The 18,904-nt window shown below is 36.4% G+C and overlaps 1 protein-coding gene across 5 annotated transcripts in view; it reads right to left on the bottom strand.

Annotated features, from left to right (window-relative positions):
- Positions 1-13,234: 13,234 nt before the first annotated feature.
- Positions 13,235-18,904, bottom strand: part of Smg6 (Smg6 nonsense mediated mRNA decay factor) — a 36,925-nt gene continuing 31,255 nt past the window's right edge. For all 5 annotated transcript variants that reach the window (XM_066397007.1, XM_066397009.1, XM_066397008.1 and 2 more), the window contains 4 exons: positions 15,425-15,572; positions 14,925-15,233; positions 14,418-14,630; positions 13,235-14,269 (listed from right to left, as the gene is read on the bottom strand). In XM_066397007.1, coding sequence (XP_066253104.1) covers positions 14,497-14,630; positions 14,925-15,233; positions 15,425-15,572 — 591 coding nt within the window. In that variant the 3' untranslated portion in view covers positions 13,235-14,269; positions 14,418-14,496. The remainder of the gene's footprint in view (positions 14,270-14,417; positions 14,631-14,924; positions 15,234-15,424; positions 15,573-18,904) is intronic.

Raw genomic sequence — 18,904 nt, forward strand, 5'->3', positions numbered from 1 at the left:
ATCGGCAATCGATCTGTGCATATAAGACGTAAAGGGTCACGATGACGTCACTTCCTCCGATTTCGCTGCCGTAGATTAATGTCTCATTTGTCAAAACGGGATCTCAAAACTGTAAAAAAACGATGCTGCATTCAGTTCTTCGGGATGGTTGGGCCCAGGTGAGTTTTAGACAAATAGTCACATACCATGACTATTCAGATTTTACTTCAATACGTTAGCAGAACTTGCGAAAAATTAATTTACTAATATTCGCGTTTTCGCGTTAATGCTCAAAATTTGAACATCGAACGAGAGGAAGAAGATTATCCACTTCCCTCTCTTCATCGAACTAATCTTACGTAAAAAACAATGACAGCCATATAATCAAGGTCAATGTGACATACCGCGACGGATAGTAGGAAAATCGCACAATGGGGGTAATTACAAATTTTACCAAACAAAACAACTTTTCAAACAACAACATAAATCTTAAATGCATTCTCCACGATCGTTGTCGTCTTTATGGTTTTCGTTGAACGTAATATCCTTGGTAGATTGAAAAAAAATTGGATAATGAATGAATATTTACCACTCGAGATGAGTAACTAAATCGGTATGATTCACAGATTCTCTCAAACAATACACTTTTACACGTGGAGTTTTATTGATTATTTTTATTTTTACCTGATGGCAATGAATGAACATCACTCTTGAATTCCTCGAAGTGGCGTAATTAATTTTTATGTAATTGCCGATTGAGCATTTTACGTTATTACCCGGATTCGGTTTTAACGTGTTAATAAATTAGAAATGCGCAAAATTCAAATTTGCGATATGATTTTTCTCTAGTCATTGCAGTTACATAATGTCGGTTGATTACTTATCTGTAACATTGATCTTATTGTACCCGTTACGTCAAACGATTTAAGACAATAGTGGAACAAGCCAATATTTCCTGGCAGAAACAATGCAAGTTCACGTTCATGGCGCTTTTCCCATTCGGAAATTAAGTCACTTGTAAACAATAACCTGTATACCCTACATGAAGCACCATGGGAATTTTGTTTATGAAGAAGCTATAGAGCTGGTTACTTTGTTTTTATCTCATTTATGTAATTTATAATAATTATTGTTCACTTAGTGTCAAGCTAAAGTTCATTAAGCATAAATAGCAAACTTGCTGTTATGGCAATAAATTCTCTTAGGTATACGCCAAAAAGAAACTGTTTATGGTTGGCAGATCTATAAGTAATTTTCAGTGGCCTATTCCCAGTGTTCCTGCATCAGGGTATGAATGAAGCTCACGCAAACAAATAATTTGATCCGAGAACGGGCCCCTCGATGATCCAAAGGAGCCAAAACCGATCAGACGAATAAATCTGACATTATTTTTGCGAAAAAGCTGCTGAACGGGCACCTAAAGGACGATGCTCTCAGAGTCCTTGCTCTCGGGACCGAATATTACGCCTGGCAATCCACCAGCCCGGCAGATTTTGCATTCAACAACCGAACAACTATGATCAGGCAATCTCTGAACTTGAAGGGCCCATCGATGGGAATCTCTTTGGATATAGAAGAAGCATTTGACAGTGCACTACTACTATGAAATTATTTAAATATTGTACCTAGCCAGCTGTGGGATTTTACATAAGAGAAATAGAAAATAAAAAGTAGGTCGTAGCTCGATCATATGTCGCAAAAGGATGTTAAAATTCATTTTTGATAAAGGAGCCGAGAAAGGTTATGTTGCTTTTATTATTCTTATCGACATACGTTAATTTCTTCAACAAACTTCACAGCGAACTAGATATGAAATTTAAATGATCTCTCTGTACATTCACTAATTAACCTACACTCATCAAAGAAAGTTTTGCGCCACTATAATTTTCTGTAACAGAAGATATACCAATTAAAATGGTGTTGAAGGTCACAAGTACAATGTCTGTTAAAGCAAAAAAAACAAGAAAACGTTCTGATCCGACAAAAACTACCATTCAATAAAAACATTTTAAAGTATTGATAACAAATTTGGTTAAATGTTTGTTTTTACTCTGTACGCCTGCGCAGTTATACACACCTCTAGTGAACAGAAAATTTGATAAAAATGCCTCGAAATCCAATTTAATCTTTTGACCGCATTCGTATCATCACGTTATATCAACTAGAATTATCTGTAAAAGAAGTTGCACATGAAGTGGACAGAAATGATGTAAAAGCCTGGAACTGCTATCAGTTAACCGGAGAAGTGAGACATCGTTATCGGACAGGTCGTCCTCGTGCCACATCAGCCGTTGAAGATCAACTCCTATATCGCTCAGAAACCGATTCTAAAACGCAACGATTCATCGCAGATCGTTCCATAAGGCCACTGAAGTGATTACGTGGACTCAAACTATTCGTAACCGCCTTCACAATAGTCACTCACAGCACGTCACCATACAACACGATACGCCTGGGCCAGAGCACATGAAATGTGGGATCTGGGACGCTGGCACTGTGCTTTTTATGGATGAAGTGCGAATCTGTTTATTGCTTGATAACCATCTCCAACGTATGTGGAAATGCTGAACTGTTTTTGACACGCAATTCCTCACGTGCAGCAACGGGGCGGCTCTGTAATGTTCTGGTCTGGTATCATCCGCGGAAACAGGACGCAGCTTATCCCAGTCCAGGGCACAATGAGCTCTACACTATATCTGGACACTATCCTGAGAGCTATTGTTGAGCCCTTCCATCAACATTTTGGTAATTAATTTATCCTGCAAAACGATAACGTTTATCGTACTCGAATTGTCAGTAAGTGCATCCAAAAAGTCGGGATTGAACAATTGGAGGGGCTAGCATTATCGCCCGACATGAATCCCATTGAACATGCTTGGAAACGATTGAAGGAGGCTGTGCGACGTCGTAGACACCAGTCGCAAAACATTGAGGAACTTCAACAGACCGCAATAGAGGAATGGAAAATATTGAACAGTGACGCTTCAATGACTTAGTGGACAGTGTGCCCCGTCGGGTAAAAGCTTGTCGACATGCAAGAAGTGGCATAATTCTTTATTGGCCGTATCATTAAAATTAATGCAAAAAATACATTTTTTTGTATTTAAATAAATTCTGTCTTTATTCATTACGCAATTTGTACGCGAACTTACGCTTACTGTCCTTAATGTTAGTTTCAATACCAACGCTCTATTCCTATAAATTACTGGTGGAGCAAAAATTTTTTGATGTGTGTTAGGAAGCACGATAAGTAGAATCGAAAATCACTAGCGCGATGGCATCCAGAACGATTAAAATTAAATTATCCATCAAAATAGTCGTGAAAGTTCATAATAAGTTTTCAATATTATACAGGGTGTCTCATGGAAGCGAATTTTCCGGACTTAAAAAAACTCTGTTGTTCCCATTTTTCTTACATTAGCAGCAATAAATCAGAAATAATAGAGCAACAAATTCAGAAAATCCAATAACCGCATGTGAATAAATTTTTATAATCATTCACACGACTGATGAAATGGCGTCAGTCCGACACAATTTGCAATGAAAATGAATACTCATTTCATTGCACTTGTAAAGTGTAATCCAGTCATGAAATCAGCAAGCTCCGATAATCATGACTACTACTTGACTAGTTTTATCTGTGTAACATTGAATCGCTCCGAGTTCTCATCAAACTGGCCGCAAAAATCGTGTGCGAGTGTAGTAAAACGAAATTGAGAATTATACGATTGAGACTGTCATTACTTCTTTCATTAATTCCCAAGGATAACGGCGTTCGAGTTGTGTTTTACGTCAAATTGGCAACGCGCAGATTGCCCGCCCGAAGATATAAGTCTGACCCTGTATACCTAATGTGTTGCGAGCACCCCTCATAAAAATAGATGATGCAAAGACACGCACAACAGCGAACCCTGGATGTAAAAACCACGCCGTACTGCTGACATGATGATGACACGGGTACCGTCATAAAGAGCCCGTATGACTGAGGATAATAAAAACGTCTTTCGATTTCTTTGTTGTGAGGCCGAAAAAGTTGTACAACCCGCTGAGACTCGGAAAGTCGCTAAAATATTTTATATCGATAATATTTTTTATTGGTATCACGAAGGGCGAGGTCTGGTATGTAGGCGGGCGGAGATAAATCAGCTGCGAAGATTAATTTGTTTCTTGGAGGAAATTAAAAGCATGCCACGGGAAAACGCATGCTAAACCTAGCTGGTGTTCAAAAGGTGGTGCTGGAATGTGACTAAGCGACACCTGTTGGTTGTTGTCCTAAGTTGTATACATGTATTCAACTCTTTCAAGTTTCAATTATTTATTCAGAGTTAATGACTCTTGTCCGGTCAGCAATCTATTATATAGCATTTTAATTAGTCTAACACTGATAAATATCGGCTCATTTTTTATCGTAATTGCCCTAAAAATCGTTGCACTGCGACCGCGAACCACCATATCTTAACATAATGTAGATTAATGAAACATGTTAAGTGGATTCTCAAGCTGTAACGGTACAGAGAAAAAGTTATAATTACCTAATATCACACATACGAAAAGTAGTTAACTATTTTTAAAACGGTCAGACGAACTTGTATTACTATTGCTGTTTACAATGCCCGTATATGCAGTGCTAATTAATAATTACTTAGTTATGATGATTGAGCATCATTGGGCGAGTATAGGAGATTACCGCCGTGAGATAAAAGGCTTTTACAGGAACGAAAAAAGTATGCTTAAATTACTCCAAACAAACTAGTGCACTCTATATTTTACTCCCGACCTACCAATTAAGAAAAACGCAGAGGCATAAATGGCGAATGCCGATGTAATTGCTCGGTGGCGCCATTTATTTCTTAAGGAATACCGGGAATGCCACTCGATCACAATAAAATAGTCCATAATTCTTTTGCTCCGATGTACGCCCGGTATGTGTGTAGAATGGGAACTGCAGGAATTCTACACATCTTAATTCCCGTGTATGGGCAACTTTTATTCAGCTACTATGGCTACCGTATCTTCGCTGCGAGGGCATCTTTTGAAGGAAGGAAGAAAAGCGTTGAGACGGCTTGAATTCCAGGATTTCGAAAACAAGGAAATCTACGCGGTTTGGTGAAGGTTGAAAAGTTCACCCAGAAGAGACCCTCTGTGGTAAAATGTTTTTTGGACGATGCGAAACTAATTAAGCCTGAAACTGATGAAGACCGTTTGAGCCAAGATTTGTGACAAGGAGCCAACAGCATCAGGGCAAGGAGCCAACGAGGACTTAAACAACAGAAGCGACGTGGAAGAGTTACTCGAAGAAGGAGCACCGAGGAGGGTTTGACCAATTCTTCTACATCTACTGAAGAATTGAAAGATGAATGTTGATAAATAAAAATAAATCCAGCAGGCAAACGGATTTCATCGAAATTAGCTCAGACCTTATTTCGAAAATGTGCCGGACTTAAAGCGAATCGCCGCAAGAAATATCGAGGAGAAATTATGGGATCGATTCGTGATTTTTCCACTCTTTGTCTGCCGTGTGCTCCATAAATATGTTAGGTCTGAGGTTTCGAGTTCAAGGAACCTGAAAGAACCATATTTGTCTTAACTAATTTCCCACATCCTCCAAAATAGCGTTAAAAAAAACATATAAACCCACAGAATCAATGAAGCAATAAAATCAAAGCTGGGGCACCTTCACAGTCATTGTCGGGCATATACCGAGTGCATTCGTTAAGTCCCGCTGCTCAACAAAGTAAATGGAGGGCAAACACTCTGAATGAGTCAACCTACTCACCGGACGCACTCGGCAGACGCTCGACAATGATTGTAAAGACGCACCTGGAGATTCTAGCTAAATTTTTTCTTCAAATTTGTAACAATCGTCTATTACGGCTCTTGAGGATTAGTATAATACACCGGGTGTCCCAAACGTAATGGGACAAAGAGCAACGCCAGATTTCTGCCATCAAAATATTAAGATCCAGCGCGATTGTATTCCGGAAGTTAATACCAATGAAGATGTAGGGTGTTAAAGGTTTAATTTTATTTTTGATTCTATTTCGCATCTTCACAATCTTCTGGTTTGTGGTACTGAAATTTGGTATATGGGGGTCTTCGAACGTGGGAAACAAGCTAGTGCTGTGGGTTTTATTATAGCTAATGGGGGATGCCACTTGAAACCATCTTGACTAGTTAAAAGGGCTCTAATATTTTTTACACAACTCCAGTGGTCCTATTAATAAAAAATATTATTCTTTCTAACATTCTAGAGAAAAATGGTATACCTGTTAGTAACCTCAAAACTTGACTGTTTACCGCCATATACCAAAAATTTAGTCCCATCGGTCAGAAGACTGTGAAGATTTAAAATAAAATAAAAAATAAAATTTAAACTTTAACATCCTGTATTTTCGTTAATATTAACTTTCGGAATACAACAGTTGAGCTGGATCTTAACATTTTGATGGCCGGAACTTGCCGTTGCTCTTTATCCCATTACTTTTGGGACACCCTATAAATTCCCTATTTGGGAACTAGACTTGAAAAAGCAAATATGAAAACTTCTCCCTCCTGACTACAATCGTCCAATTGAAAATACTATTTTTCTGTAATATCACACTTGAAGACTTAAATGTTGAGGTAGTTGTGGAACTTCATAAGACTCTAAAGATAGATTACTCAAATTAGTCTTAGGGATATCTGTAATTTTACAGTCGTTATGAGATAACGATGGCAATATTGGCACATCATTATGAGGTTTAATTGAATAGAAGATTTATTTTCTGCTAGAAATAATTTAACTTTGGAATTTTTAACGTTTACACAGAAATAGGTACAATGAATATGAAGTACGTAATAAAATTACAAAAAGAAAATTTGCAAACAAATCTGTTTTGCGGTTATGCCATTGATTACAATTACTCATTGCAGATATACAGGGTGTTTCAGAGTTGTGGTGACAAAAGCCTAGGGGAGATTCCTCTGATTAAAATAAGAAAAAAAGTTCATGTGAACATGGATCCGCAAGTGCTATGTTTTAGAGATACAGGATGTTAAGTTAAAAAAAAGTTTTTTATTTATCGCTTAGAAACGCGTTTACTTATTTGAATAAAATTTTTACGGTTTATTAAAACAATTATTATGCGCCTGTTGGACTAATTAAATTTGGTCCAGAATTTCCATAAGCGTACCCAGCGAGCAAGTCGGTTGTTTTTTGCAGGAAAACCCATCACCCTGTATTTGTTTCCGCATTTTATGTGATATTCATATAACCTCACTAAAAATAGTACATTTTTGTCTTTTTGCTTTTTTTCGTGTCTTGCTTCATTTTCGAGAAAAAATTACATTGCCATACCTCGGCACGTCCCCGAACTCCATCCGGAGAAATAACAATGTTTAGAATTATTTTTTTTAACAAAGTGAGTGTGTTTATTGTAAACGGTCTGCATTGATTTGAGTTGAAAGTCAACAACGTTATTTTTTAAAATCTTAACAAATAAAAACTTAACACCCTGTATATCGAAAAAAAGCACTCGCAGATTCATGTTCACATGAACTTTGTTCTTATTTTGGTCAGGAGAATCTGCCCTAGGCTTTTCTCACCACAACTCTGAAACACCCTGTATAGAGAATAAAATTGAGCATAAATAACCAGAAAATAAAGCAGTTAATTGAGGAAATTAAGCAAAAAATATGAATTACAACTCATGCATTGGTGGACTTTATTTACTGTTAACGCTTTTTTAATCACTTTTAATCGTTAAGGAAGAATGCGAGCTACGAAATGGGATAATACAAATTAAATCATATCAAGCGAGAATAATATGCAAATATGTCTCCCTCTGGAATATGCCTAATAAAATTTCCATTTGCATAACGGCGGCCAGAATATTTAGTAGAGCCGCTTATTTTCGAATTGTGATATCGGATTAAAACGCGTAATGATTTAAAAATCACACGATTTAAATTGTAATGTGTTTCGATTCGAAATAATAAGTCGAAAGTAAGCGGCTTAGTCTCTGAATGTGAAGTTTTTTAATCAGTAGGCCTTTAATTTAATGCTCGTCAAAAATGTTATAAAATTTCTTTTTAATATTTAATTTAGCAGAAATCCCGACAGATGCAGGAATATTGATTATTCCAATCTCCTCCGTCTAAATTTTTTTGAATTTGCGGAAGGTACAGTGGTTCAGCGTGGATAAACTATAATATTCTACTGGTGTATGATGAACGTCATCCCCTTACGCAAGCAGTTCCACGTTCATTATTCCAAGTTCTTTCATTTATTAAGATGCCGGGTTTCATTTACAGACATATCGATACTGAAAATTATCTATCCAATTACCATTAAATTAGAAGCAATTCAGTTCGATCGAAATGACTAAGACAATTTCTAAGAAATCCACTAGAGCTCGTCTGTAGCATAGCTCGTTCATTCATTTAAACAAATTATTACACAACGGCAACAAGTTTATTTTTTCGAACTGCTCTTGGTGTGTGGCGTCGTGAACGAAAAGAGCTTCGATATAGCGATTACGAACTTACTCATCTTCATTACCTTAAGCACAATGTCAATCTAATTTCAGATTTTTATATCCTGGTTCTCTGTCATGACTATTTTTAACGTATTATCTTAGGATTTATTCTTAGGTTTTGTGCGCATCTTTTAAATGCGGTTATAGGTATGCATTAGATTAATCACTCTATAACAGCCAGTATTAAAAGTTAATGTTGCTGCAAGATGCAATGTCTCTTATTGAACATCCATCGCAAAAAGGGATAAAAAAAAGTTAATATCGCCAAGGTTTAATGATCAGAGTTCAGCAGCCCATAAATTTCTGTGATGGGTTCTTTAGTTTTATAGAGGTTCGTTGAATATTGATAGCAAATTTACTACAAACACTAAGTATATTCAGTAGACTTTACTCACCTCATCTAACTTACATGGATCGAGATAGACAATAGATATTATTAGTAGAATGTAGTTAAACTTTTGTTAAATTAAACATACAGTGTGTCCACAAAGTAAGAAATAAATTCAATTAAAACTCAGGGAATTTTCTTTCAAAAAAGTGCTCGGACATGTATTGTATTGTTTTTAAGTGCGCATTTTTTTAGAAAAAATTTGAACATACTGGGTGTTCCAAAATTGAGATCCTCAAGTGGAAATTTTCAAATGAGAACTCCCGTTTTTGACACAAAAGAGCAATTAATCACATAAATTCAGTTTCACCATTTAAGTAAATAATTATTGCTCCTTATTATTAAATACAATGTTTCTAATACAATCTTGTTATCTTTTATCATAAATAATTTTTTTCAACCGCCATTTTCTCGCAAACAAGTAAATATTGACATAGGGTATGTTAATGAAAAATACTCGGAATTTTATGTAGAATCCATAAAGGTAACAAAAAACGGGGGTTCTCGTTTGAAAATTTCCACTTGAAGGTCATATCTCAATTTTGGAACACCCTGTATATTCAAATTTTTTCTCAAAAATACACATTTAAAAACAATAAAATACGTGCATTTTTCGCAAAAAAAATTCCCTGAATTTTAATTGAATTTATTCCTTACTTTATGGACACACCGTATAAGAATTTTAAACTTATTAAAAATAATTCAATTTAAATTTTCAGCTTTCAGACTCTGTTATAAACTCGGATTTTCTCACTTTTTACCAATTTCCTTGTACCTGTTTTGAGCTCTGCATTGGAAAATTCTCGAGGGTGTCTAAAGTTTCAGACTCTCTTAACGTCAGTTTTCTTACATGTTATATTTCACTGAAACGACTCTACACTCAGCAAATTTCCTTCGTAATTTTCATATTTTCTGGCAGAGTCGGAATCAGATTTTTTTAAAATCTGTGTTTTCTAAGAAGATTCTGAATTTTGAAAATTTCTTCAGTAAATAAAATATTTTGTAGTTGGAACTTTGAGGTTTCGTACTGTCTTAAAGTTAATTTTCCAACATTGTTTCTCCCTTATTTGCACTTTGCGAAATCTATTGTTTTAAACTTCGGTGTCCGTTAAAATTTTAGTTTTTAGATCTTTCTTTTTATACAATTTAGGATAAACCTGAAATCTGAAAAGTCATTTCATATCTTAAAAAGTTTTTGGTTGAATCTTCGAGGGTTGAAAGTCTGTTCAAGTCAGTTTTCTTACACATTTAACCCCTTTTGTTACCCTTTTTGAGACGACTTTGTGTGAAAATTCCTCTAATAAAACCTATATTTTCTAACATAATCTTTTGGTTTTAAATCCAGTATCTCTTTAAATCTTTTTTGGAAGATTTAAGACGACTTTGTAATTTGAAAACTCACGTATTAATACTGTAATGTAATCTCAGATTTTTGAGAACTTCTCATTTTTTTCAAATGTGATTATGTCGAATTTAAAAAATTCACCCAGTAAATCAAATATTTTATTTAGAAACGCACGGTAAGTACTATAATTACCGCATGTTGTGCGGTAATGTTGCTCTACCGCACGTTATTTTATTTACCGCGCCAATCGTTTTACGTAATTGATACCATTGTAGATAAAGTATTGTATGTAATGAGTGTGGTACTTGGTTATTACCGCACACCGAGTGAAATTTGCAACAGAAGCCGGTGAGGCGAGATTGTACTACATACCATACTTATTATATAATATACTGTTTGAGTCGGTTTTCAATGTTGTTAAAGTCGGTTTTTCTCAATAGTTAACTTCCTTTCATGGTCAGTTTTATACTATGTATGAATTTTAAGGTTTGATTGCAAAGTGTAGCAGACTTGAATAACTTATCATCCAAGATGCACTCTGTAACCATGAAAAGTATAAGTACATCCACTCGACAGCACAATTAGTCTTGTCTCGGTTGCGATTTTATGCTGCGGAAGAAGCGGTCATCATCATTAGCGCAGTTTTTCTCAAATGCCTGTATGCAAATGGCCGGAGCTCTAAAGAAGGTGCCAAGAGCCAATAATTTAAGTAAATACACATAACAGTTAGTCTATGGGAAAAATGCTTAAATAAATTACCTAGTATTTATAGGAGTGCACTTTGCACATATTCTTTTTATGGTAAGTGGGACGAAAATCTCTTTGGCTGTGGTTAAATTTGCCTGTTTTACGTCTAGGATCATTAACACGTCGCACAATGAAGAGCTTAATGGCCGCAGCCTGGGTGGGTACTAACATGGGCCTGTGTGAACCATCATAGAGCTAAACCTTCTGATGCTCAAAATTTAGTGAAACAGTCTTGTTGTTTTGGATATAAAAAGGTGTTTGATGCAAATCGGCAAGTTTCTAAACCATTTTTGGTTTTAACTTTCTATTTATTCTAGGCTAGTTCCAGTTAGTTTGTAGTCGACCCTTTTTGCGTTTAAAGTTACCCTTGTTCAATACAAAAACTGCCTATTAATGAAACGCAAAATTTTACGAGGAGAGCGTTTTTTGGCCGTTCTAAAATCACATTAAAACAATCTGTGGCCATTCTAGAAAATGCAAGATTTGGATAATTTATGGAAAAAGCTTTCGCAAAAGGTGCAACTGATACAATCCGCGTCCTTCTTTTTGTGTTTTGCAGCCATTCGCAGCCAGTCGTATTTTCAATTCATCACATACTGACATCTCAATGAAACTTCTCTCCCTTGTCACTTAAAAAAATGAAATTCTCAGGTGTTGGTTCAGCAATTGCCTTGTAAAGATGAAAACATAAAGTGCCTCCGACCAAAAACGGCTTCCAGCACAGATCCATTGTACGCGACTCAAATAATCTCGTTTGTCGAAAGGATTTTGCCTATTTTGGTTAAGGCAAGCCACGTCTTCTAATTGTGCGATCGCTGCAGAGTACTATAAATCTCCCCCTGAAAAAGTCTCAGAGGTAATTTGCAAATTCAAAGGAAGACGTCAATGAATAGGCAAATAGCTCACTAACTTTAAGCGGCACACAAATCAATGTGTAAACTGTGAGTAATAATACGATTCGAGTGACGTTATTTACAACCGGACCTCTTCTCCTCTAACCACATCCATAAAACCACCCGTATAAAATTCCGCACTTCTCTTCGCATTCCATCAATAAATCAAAGAACCAAGCAATGGCTTGAACCCAATCTGAGATGCACCTGTCATCGTGTCGCGGGTCGACGGCAGCAGGAACTGCTACCGGTACCACACCCATCACCAGCAGCCTTTGTACGTAACTGTTTAATTTGCATTCAATACGAGATGGGCTCCTCTCCAAACATCTTAGCCGCATACCACTACCGAGGCAAAGATGAAATGCATTGATTTTTTTAGGTCAGCCTTATGATAATAGTACCATCAGGATGGTGCTTATGTAATGCTGTTGTAAAAATGCTCTATGCGTTTGTTTATTTTTTCTTCTATTCTATTTAAGAATCATGCGTTACGTACAAGTAGGAATTGCTCTCTATTCTCTGTTAAAATTGACTGAGAATGACATTCATGCTTTGCTAAGAGTACGGGCGAAAACTTTTGTTTATCTAGAAATTTTGGAAAAATGATTAAAAAGTTAATAGGTAACTAAAATTAATGGAAGGTGGATATGGACAATGTGTGAAATTCGAAAATTCCTATTCTCAATCGCTGAGAAATGAAAATTTCCTTAACATGAGTCACGTTATCGATCCAAAAGGTGATTTGAGATAAATGATCGGTATTTAATCATCGTACCGAATAATTTAAGCTGTTTTTTTTATTTTCTGCATTGGTGATTACTCTAAATTGCATTTATTATTGTTTCGTTTCTTTTAATGCGTTTTGTCTTTGTAAGTTTTGAACGTAGTGCGTTTCCTGTCCTAAAAATTATTCTTTTATTAAATATATTTCCTAATCGTTTGATTTGATGTGATATATCTGCTTCGTATGGCATAAAAATTGAGCGGCAGATAGCTCTTTTATGAAAACGGCGACTTCGAGCTTTATGCTTTGATCTTCTAGGTAAATCAAACCGCTAGCTGAAGTTGCGTCTAAAAGAGCGCTTCTTTGACATTTATGGATGTCGCTTTGCATAAGTTGGCGGTTATAGATTGAGAGTTGTTTTAATAAAAGTGTAAAATTTCTTGCGGTCTAGTTAATGGACGAGTTAGTAGTATCATAAAATCTTCACCGACCGAAATACCCATCGAAAAAATATTCGAACAGGCAACAGAATTTTATGCCTTACTTCAATGGCGAACTTTACTTACCCGTACAGTTCTGTCATATTCTTTTGTTTTTCGGCTTACCTTTCTGTCAAAATGAACTCGAAAGCAAAGTCAGTTCTCTAATAAACCATCTTTATTTACAAACATGTTCCTGAGCAAAGACGTTAACAACTACAATATAAAGGGTCAATATGAAAATTGTGATGATTGTTAGTTTTTCAAAAAACACTATCTACCTATGTCATGCCTAGAAACGTTGATGTTAAGTAGATTTTTTAAAATCCTCAAACTTGAATCTTACCAATACCCGATAGCTTAAAATTAATACAACTAAATCGATGTCTAAAAAATAAGTACAATTCATTTAATTAGTTAAAATATCAATAACTAGGAATTAATCGGCTGATAACTCGAAAATGCTCGAGAAAATAGATGTAATAATGAAATATAAAATTTACACGTAATTAATGGCATGGCGTGTTAGTCAACGCAAGTCGGTCAAACAACAGTCCTTGAGGGCAAGAATGACCTTAATACTATACTATTTTCCAAGTAATTCAAAACAATAGAAAATGAATGGTTAATCGAAACAATCCTAGTTTAAAAATTGACACATTCGTCTAAAAAGCCTCGCTGCGCTAATAATAAAATTATTAAGTCTACTTGCTTAGGTACGCTATTTTCAGTCGAAAAACGATTTGTACAGAGCCATCTACGCGATAACTTAACAATAAACTTAAAAAAATCGTAAATTGTTAGTACAAAATTGTATAAGTACTATGAATTACTTTTTCATATTTGCACTTTAAGACAAGTGTATAAAGACATTAATTTGCGAACGTAATTTAAATAAAATATGACACGTAAATATAACAACGAATATATTACAAATATATTCCTTATTTGTGTAATTTCGGACTGAGGTACATACAACAAAATATATGTTTTGTTTTAGAGCGATAACCACAATAATAGTTGCTAATAAATTTTGAAAAGTAGTATTTAAAACCAATAAAAAAATGGCGCTATAGATCATTTCTTTAAGGTAATGCTGGGTTAGTACGTGTGCGAAAATACAAACTCGATGAAATTTTGGTTTTAGCTTCGGAGTTAAATTCGGTTCATCTATTCATCTGAGTTCTGAGAAAAGCTGTAATAGAATTGCTTATTGTTAAGACGTAAATTCAAAGGGCTCAAATAATAGGCATGGAAAGTATAGCAAAACTCTCCTGAACTAACCTGCAAAATCAGGAATTTTTCTTGCCTTAAGAAATTACTTCAAATCATTCAGGACTTACCTCGTCCTTATTTTGGTCGATTCATAGTGCCAAAAACATCTCAGACTGGTCCAAAACCGCCTTGCGCAGAATCGCGTATTCATCCTCCGAGACTGGCCCAGCGCATAAAATCGGGCAGCGCACGTACAGGTACGTCGCGTGCATGCGCTTTCACGCGCAGGTTTCGATCTTCGGTGAGCAATACCACTTCGCGGAACAAATGTCGGGGTTCCCCTGCAATAAAATTGCCCATTTTTTGATTTGTGCGGTTCGACATCACTGATTTGTCAATTTCGATAATTACAATTCCACTACTTACAAAAGTTTTACCTTGTTTTTGATTATAAGTAATCGTGTGAGCATTATTACCTGTGGTATGCAGTGCTGGCTGAAGGTGCTCGGTCGAAAAATGATAATTGTCTAATAGAAATCTCTAAAGTACTTCCCCACTAATGCCCATCTCCCATCCAAATAATAATGATTTTTCGCTACTCTAGCTCTATTTCACACAAAACTACAAATTCTTACCTTCTTTAGTCTCGGTCGATTGTTCCTTCCCATGGTTTTTACAGAGAATCAAACACGTGTCCAATATTTTGTCGTCATTCTTCACGGTAACATCCCAGGTGGCGTCATCTTCGACGCTGAACGTCATTGACGGAAGAACTGCTCCTTTCGTTGTTACACATTTAACGGCTGCATGGCGCGTTTTCAGGAACTCTAGCGCCGCCCTAGATGCCTCTGCCACTTTTTGAACGTGTTCTGGACTAGGGGAGAATTTGCCCTTGGAGGTAGGAGGGGGGTTGCCCTTGCTAAGCCCTTCCAGTTCGCTTAAAACTGAAAGAAAACAGCAAGCGATGAGGTGAACATTAAAACCACAAAATGCCCAACAACTTTTCAAGAAACCGTTTTCTCATTTCGTTCGTATTTTTTGGTGGGAGGTAAACATGTGCCCTTTTGATATTTACCTCCTCAAGTGTATGAAGTACTAAGCAAATTAATGTAGAATCAAAATTATGCATACTTACCGACGGTAGGCACCATTAAAGTATAGGTATGTGACTTAGCTACTGTGTGTATACTATCTAGGTGGTCGATGAAGCAATTCGTGTCAGGAACTAGGTACTTTGGTCGGATTTCTAGATGAACACTTACGATGGATTGACTAAGGATTTTCTGAAACAAAACCCCTCATTCAGCCATGAAATTACACAGGAAGAACCGCGACATGTTGCGAGAAGATCGAATACCGGTACTGCTACTGGGGCGGCGCGTGTAATTCTCCTTTTTAATGTTTTCCTAAGGTCTCCTGGGGGCTCAGTATCGTCTAATCAACGATAGGCGACAATAGTTTGCGGTGATTTATCGCTTCGCGCCGCTCATACTTTATCCGAGCTAATCGCAGGAATGCCAACAGTCGAGAGCGGGACGACTTGTTGCAATTGCAGCGAGGGAATCTCGTCCATTCAGAAGAAAAATGTTCCAGAACATCGCAAACCGACTGTAGATCGCTGATGATTTTTTTTGCACCAGAATACCTTGGAAACATCGCTAAATTCTTTGGAAATATCCCGAAACATGTACCGCGGTAATAGAGCGAAATATCGCGAGCGTGTACACTAAAATGCATCAGTGCAACTAGCAAAAACGCGGGTTAATGTAATAATGTTTTTTTCTTTTTTTCTTAATTCTGCCACCTCCATAATAACAATAATAACAACAATAATAATAATATAATAATAATAATAATAATAATAAAACGAAGATGACAAAATAATTTAGGGACAAGTTGCGTGTTTTAGAGCGTCATAAAATGCTTTTTATAATGTATGCTCGAAGATATTCAGAAAAATGAGAATTTAGAAAAAAGAAGTAAATGATAATTGAGAATACTTCTTGCCGTGTCCAACGTGGTATTATCGGATTTAAAATCAGACGTTTTGAGTCTCTGCAACCATCATCAGCTTGACTTTTTACTCTCTGGATTTTGTATTATCGCCCGGAACTTCTTTTTATTTTGAATTTACAGATAGACGAATAACTATGTGCGAAATAGGCACTTGGCCCAGTTACTTTTACTTCGTACATGCTGCCAGGGATAACGAAAAAAAAAAGTCGAATGAAAAAACGCCTTGTTCTGGACGGCGATGGTGATACGCTATACTCTTCACACTTTGAAGGTTTTGCAAAAAGGATTTTTGTTATTTGACGGCCTACCACTAAAATCATCATCGAGCTCTGTGGCAGCACCCATATACTCGAAGCAAAACGACCAATTCACACCCAAACAACGCTTTGCCGTGGAATTTATCGTAACCGGGAAGAGCGCTAAGTGATTTATTTAGAAGATTAAGGCGAACGCCCACATCCCGGTGCATTTTGCATGCATACCGATCGCATGAGATTTTAAGCGATTCTCATCCTCCCATACAACGGTGTCACTAATGTCACTCTTAAAGCAGGCGAACTGATCGTTTCCTGCTGCCGCTGCCGCTGCTGTGCAGGGGCCACTTGGCCTCTCGAGTGTCTCGTCTATACAAGACCGAGAATAAAGACCGAGGAATTCACTAAAACAACATTTATTATTCCCGTATTGGACGTACTTCTGGTGACCGGGTTTTTGGGTTAAGACCGGCAATTATGGCTGGTGTTTAGATTGCAGATATTTCCGTTTTGTTTGCAGTAAAAGCTTCGAAGGTGAAGTTGGCCTAGGTCCTTAAACACGGTTTTTGGTTCTAAAGTTATATGAAAAGCGCATCTTGGTAATGAGTAGGTTTGAGATGGGTATCAGATTAACGATATGATTCTGCAACAATTTCCATCCGATATTAGCGGTATATAAGTGTAACAGTTTGCGAAAATCGCATCCTCTCATCTACACTTCTTTGCGAATTGTACTATTTTTCTTATGGGCACATTTCTTACAATGTCTTGTCCATTTCGACCGACGATTGTCGGTAAAGACGAGAGTAACTGTTTAGGAATTTGAATAAGATGTTAATAAATTCAAAAAATATGTCGTTTGATTTTATAAAGAAACGTCCGTATTTCCTTAACGGCATCGGATATCCCATCTTAATATCCGATACCATTACCATTTTTAATATCGTATTTTATTTGAAAGAAATTTGAAGGAAACGTAAATTACTAAATGTGATATATTAATGAATTTAGAATATAAAATCGCGTTAAAATCGACAAAAACCTTACCAGGGTCGTATCTAGAAAAAAGAAATTGATGATCAGTCTTGACAAACGAAATAGCACAGAACGAAACCAAGATTTTCATGTTGAGGCTTAAAAAAACTGCAATACGAAGGTGGTTTTAGTTTTCGTCCATTTCTTACCATAATTCAGGACAAAAATTTTGAAACTTGTTTTTTTTAAATAATTGGAAAACCGAAAATAATGTTTTACATCTATTTGTACTATGACGCTACTCCTATGAAAGCGCAACTTTTCTCCCATTTAACCAAGCCTGTACCTATTACCGTTTACGAGATCCCCACGCTGGACATCCTTATCTTGTACACACTGTATGAATTCTAACGTGAGTTCAATTAAAATTAACACTGACACATGCCATTTGGGTTTGCGTGCGGTAACGAGCTACTTTCAACTCGCAAAGGCGTGCGTTAAAACCGTTCGCTTGTAGGAAAACTCCAGAAAAATATTCCACGTCAACTCAAACTTTTTCTCTAACTGGCGAGACCACAGACAACAGTTATCATTTACTAACTTATTATTTTAAATTTTGGATCGAGAATTTAGATGACTTGGATGATTATATTTATGCCAAATGGATGCACCATCTAAATTCCAAAAATTGTGACCAGTACTGTAAGACAGTTTTCACGGACAGCAAATTAGTCAATTATTCCAGGGTTAACAGTCGTCGCTAATACTATTTAGACTCGTTTACACACCAACGCGTTACGGACACTTGGTTAAAACGGCATTCGAGAAATAAGACAATGGCATCTCATTCTCACGGCCAACATTCTAACTGCTTATTTTGACCGCCCAGCGACCATACTTCACACCAGCACAGATGGATGCACCTTTTATCGTTTTTATGAAACAAGTAATTTACGTTTACATTAGCGAGTGTGATTGTCTTGCGAATAGTCCGGTTAGAAATGACCGAATTGTCCAGTCAGTTGGTTCATGATATATTTTCCAGTTCCAACATGATTTTCTGCTTAATGGCGAACATAGAAAAGAGTGGAAAATAAGTAATGTTAAAAGTACATTATTTAAAGCTGAGGACACACCACCGACTTCGGGCACAGGACGTCCGTTATGATCGGTTAAATTGTTAGCGTTCAGTTTCGTTTTTTTCTGTCCGAGATTGACCTCTTGCTCAAGCATCAGTAACCAAATGTTATACTTACTGAACGACACGACTTCGGTTTTTATTAAAAAATATAATTACAAACAAGGTCAATTGTGGACACAATTTTGAAATTAAAAACTATGAAATGCCACTTAGAGTAATCACTAACACA

This window comes from Euwallacea similis, chromosome 14 (genome assembly GCF_039881205.1).
Source record: "Euwallacea similis isolate ESF13 chromosome 14, ESF131.1, whole genome shotgun sequence".
NCBI classification, from domain to species: domain Eukaryota; kingdom Metazoa; phylum Arthropoda; class Insecta; order Coleoptera; family Curculionidae; genus Euwallacea; species Euwallacea similis.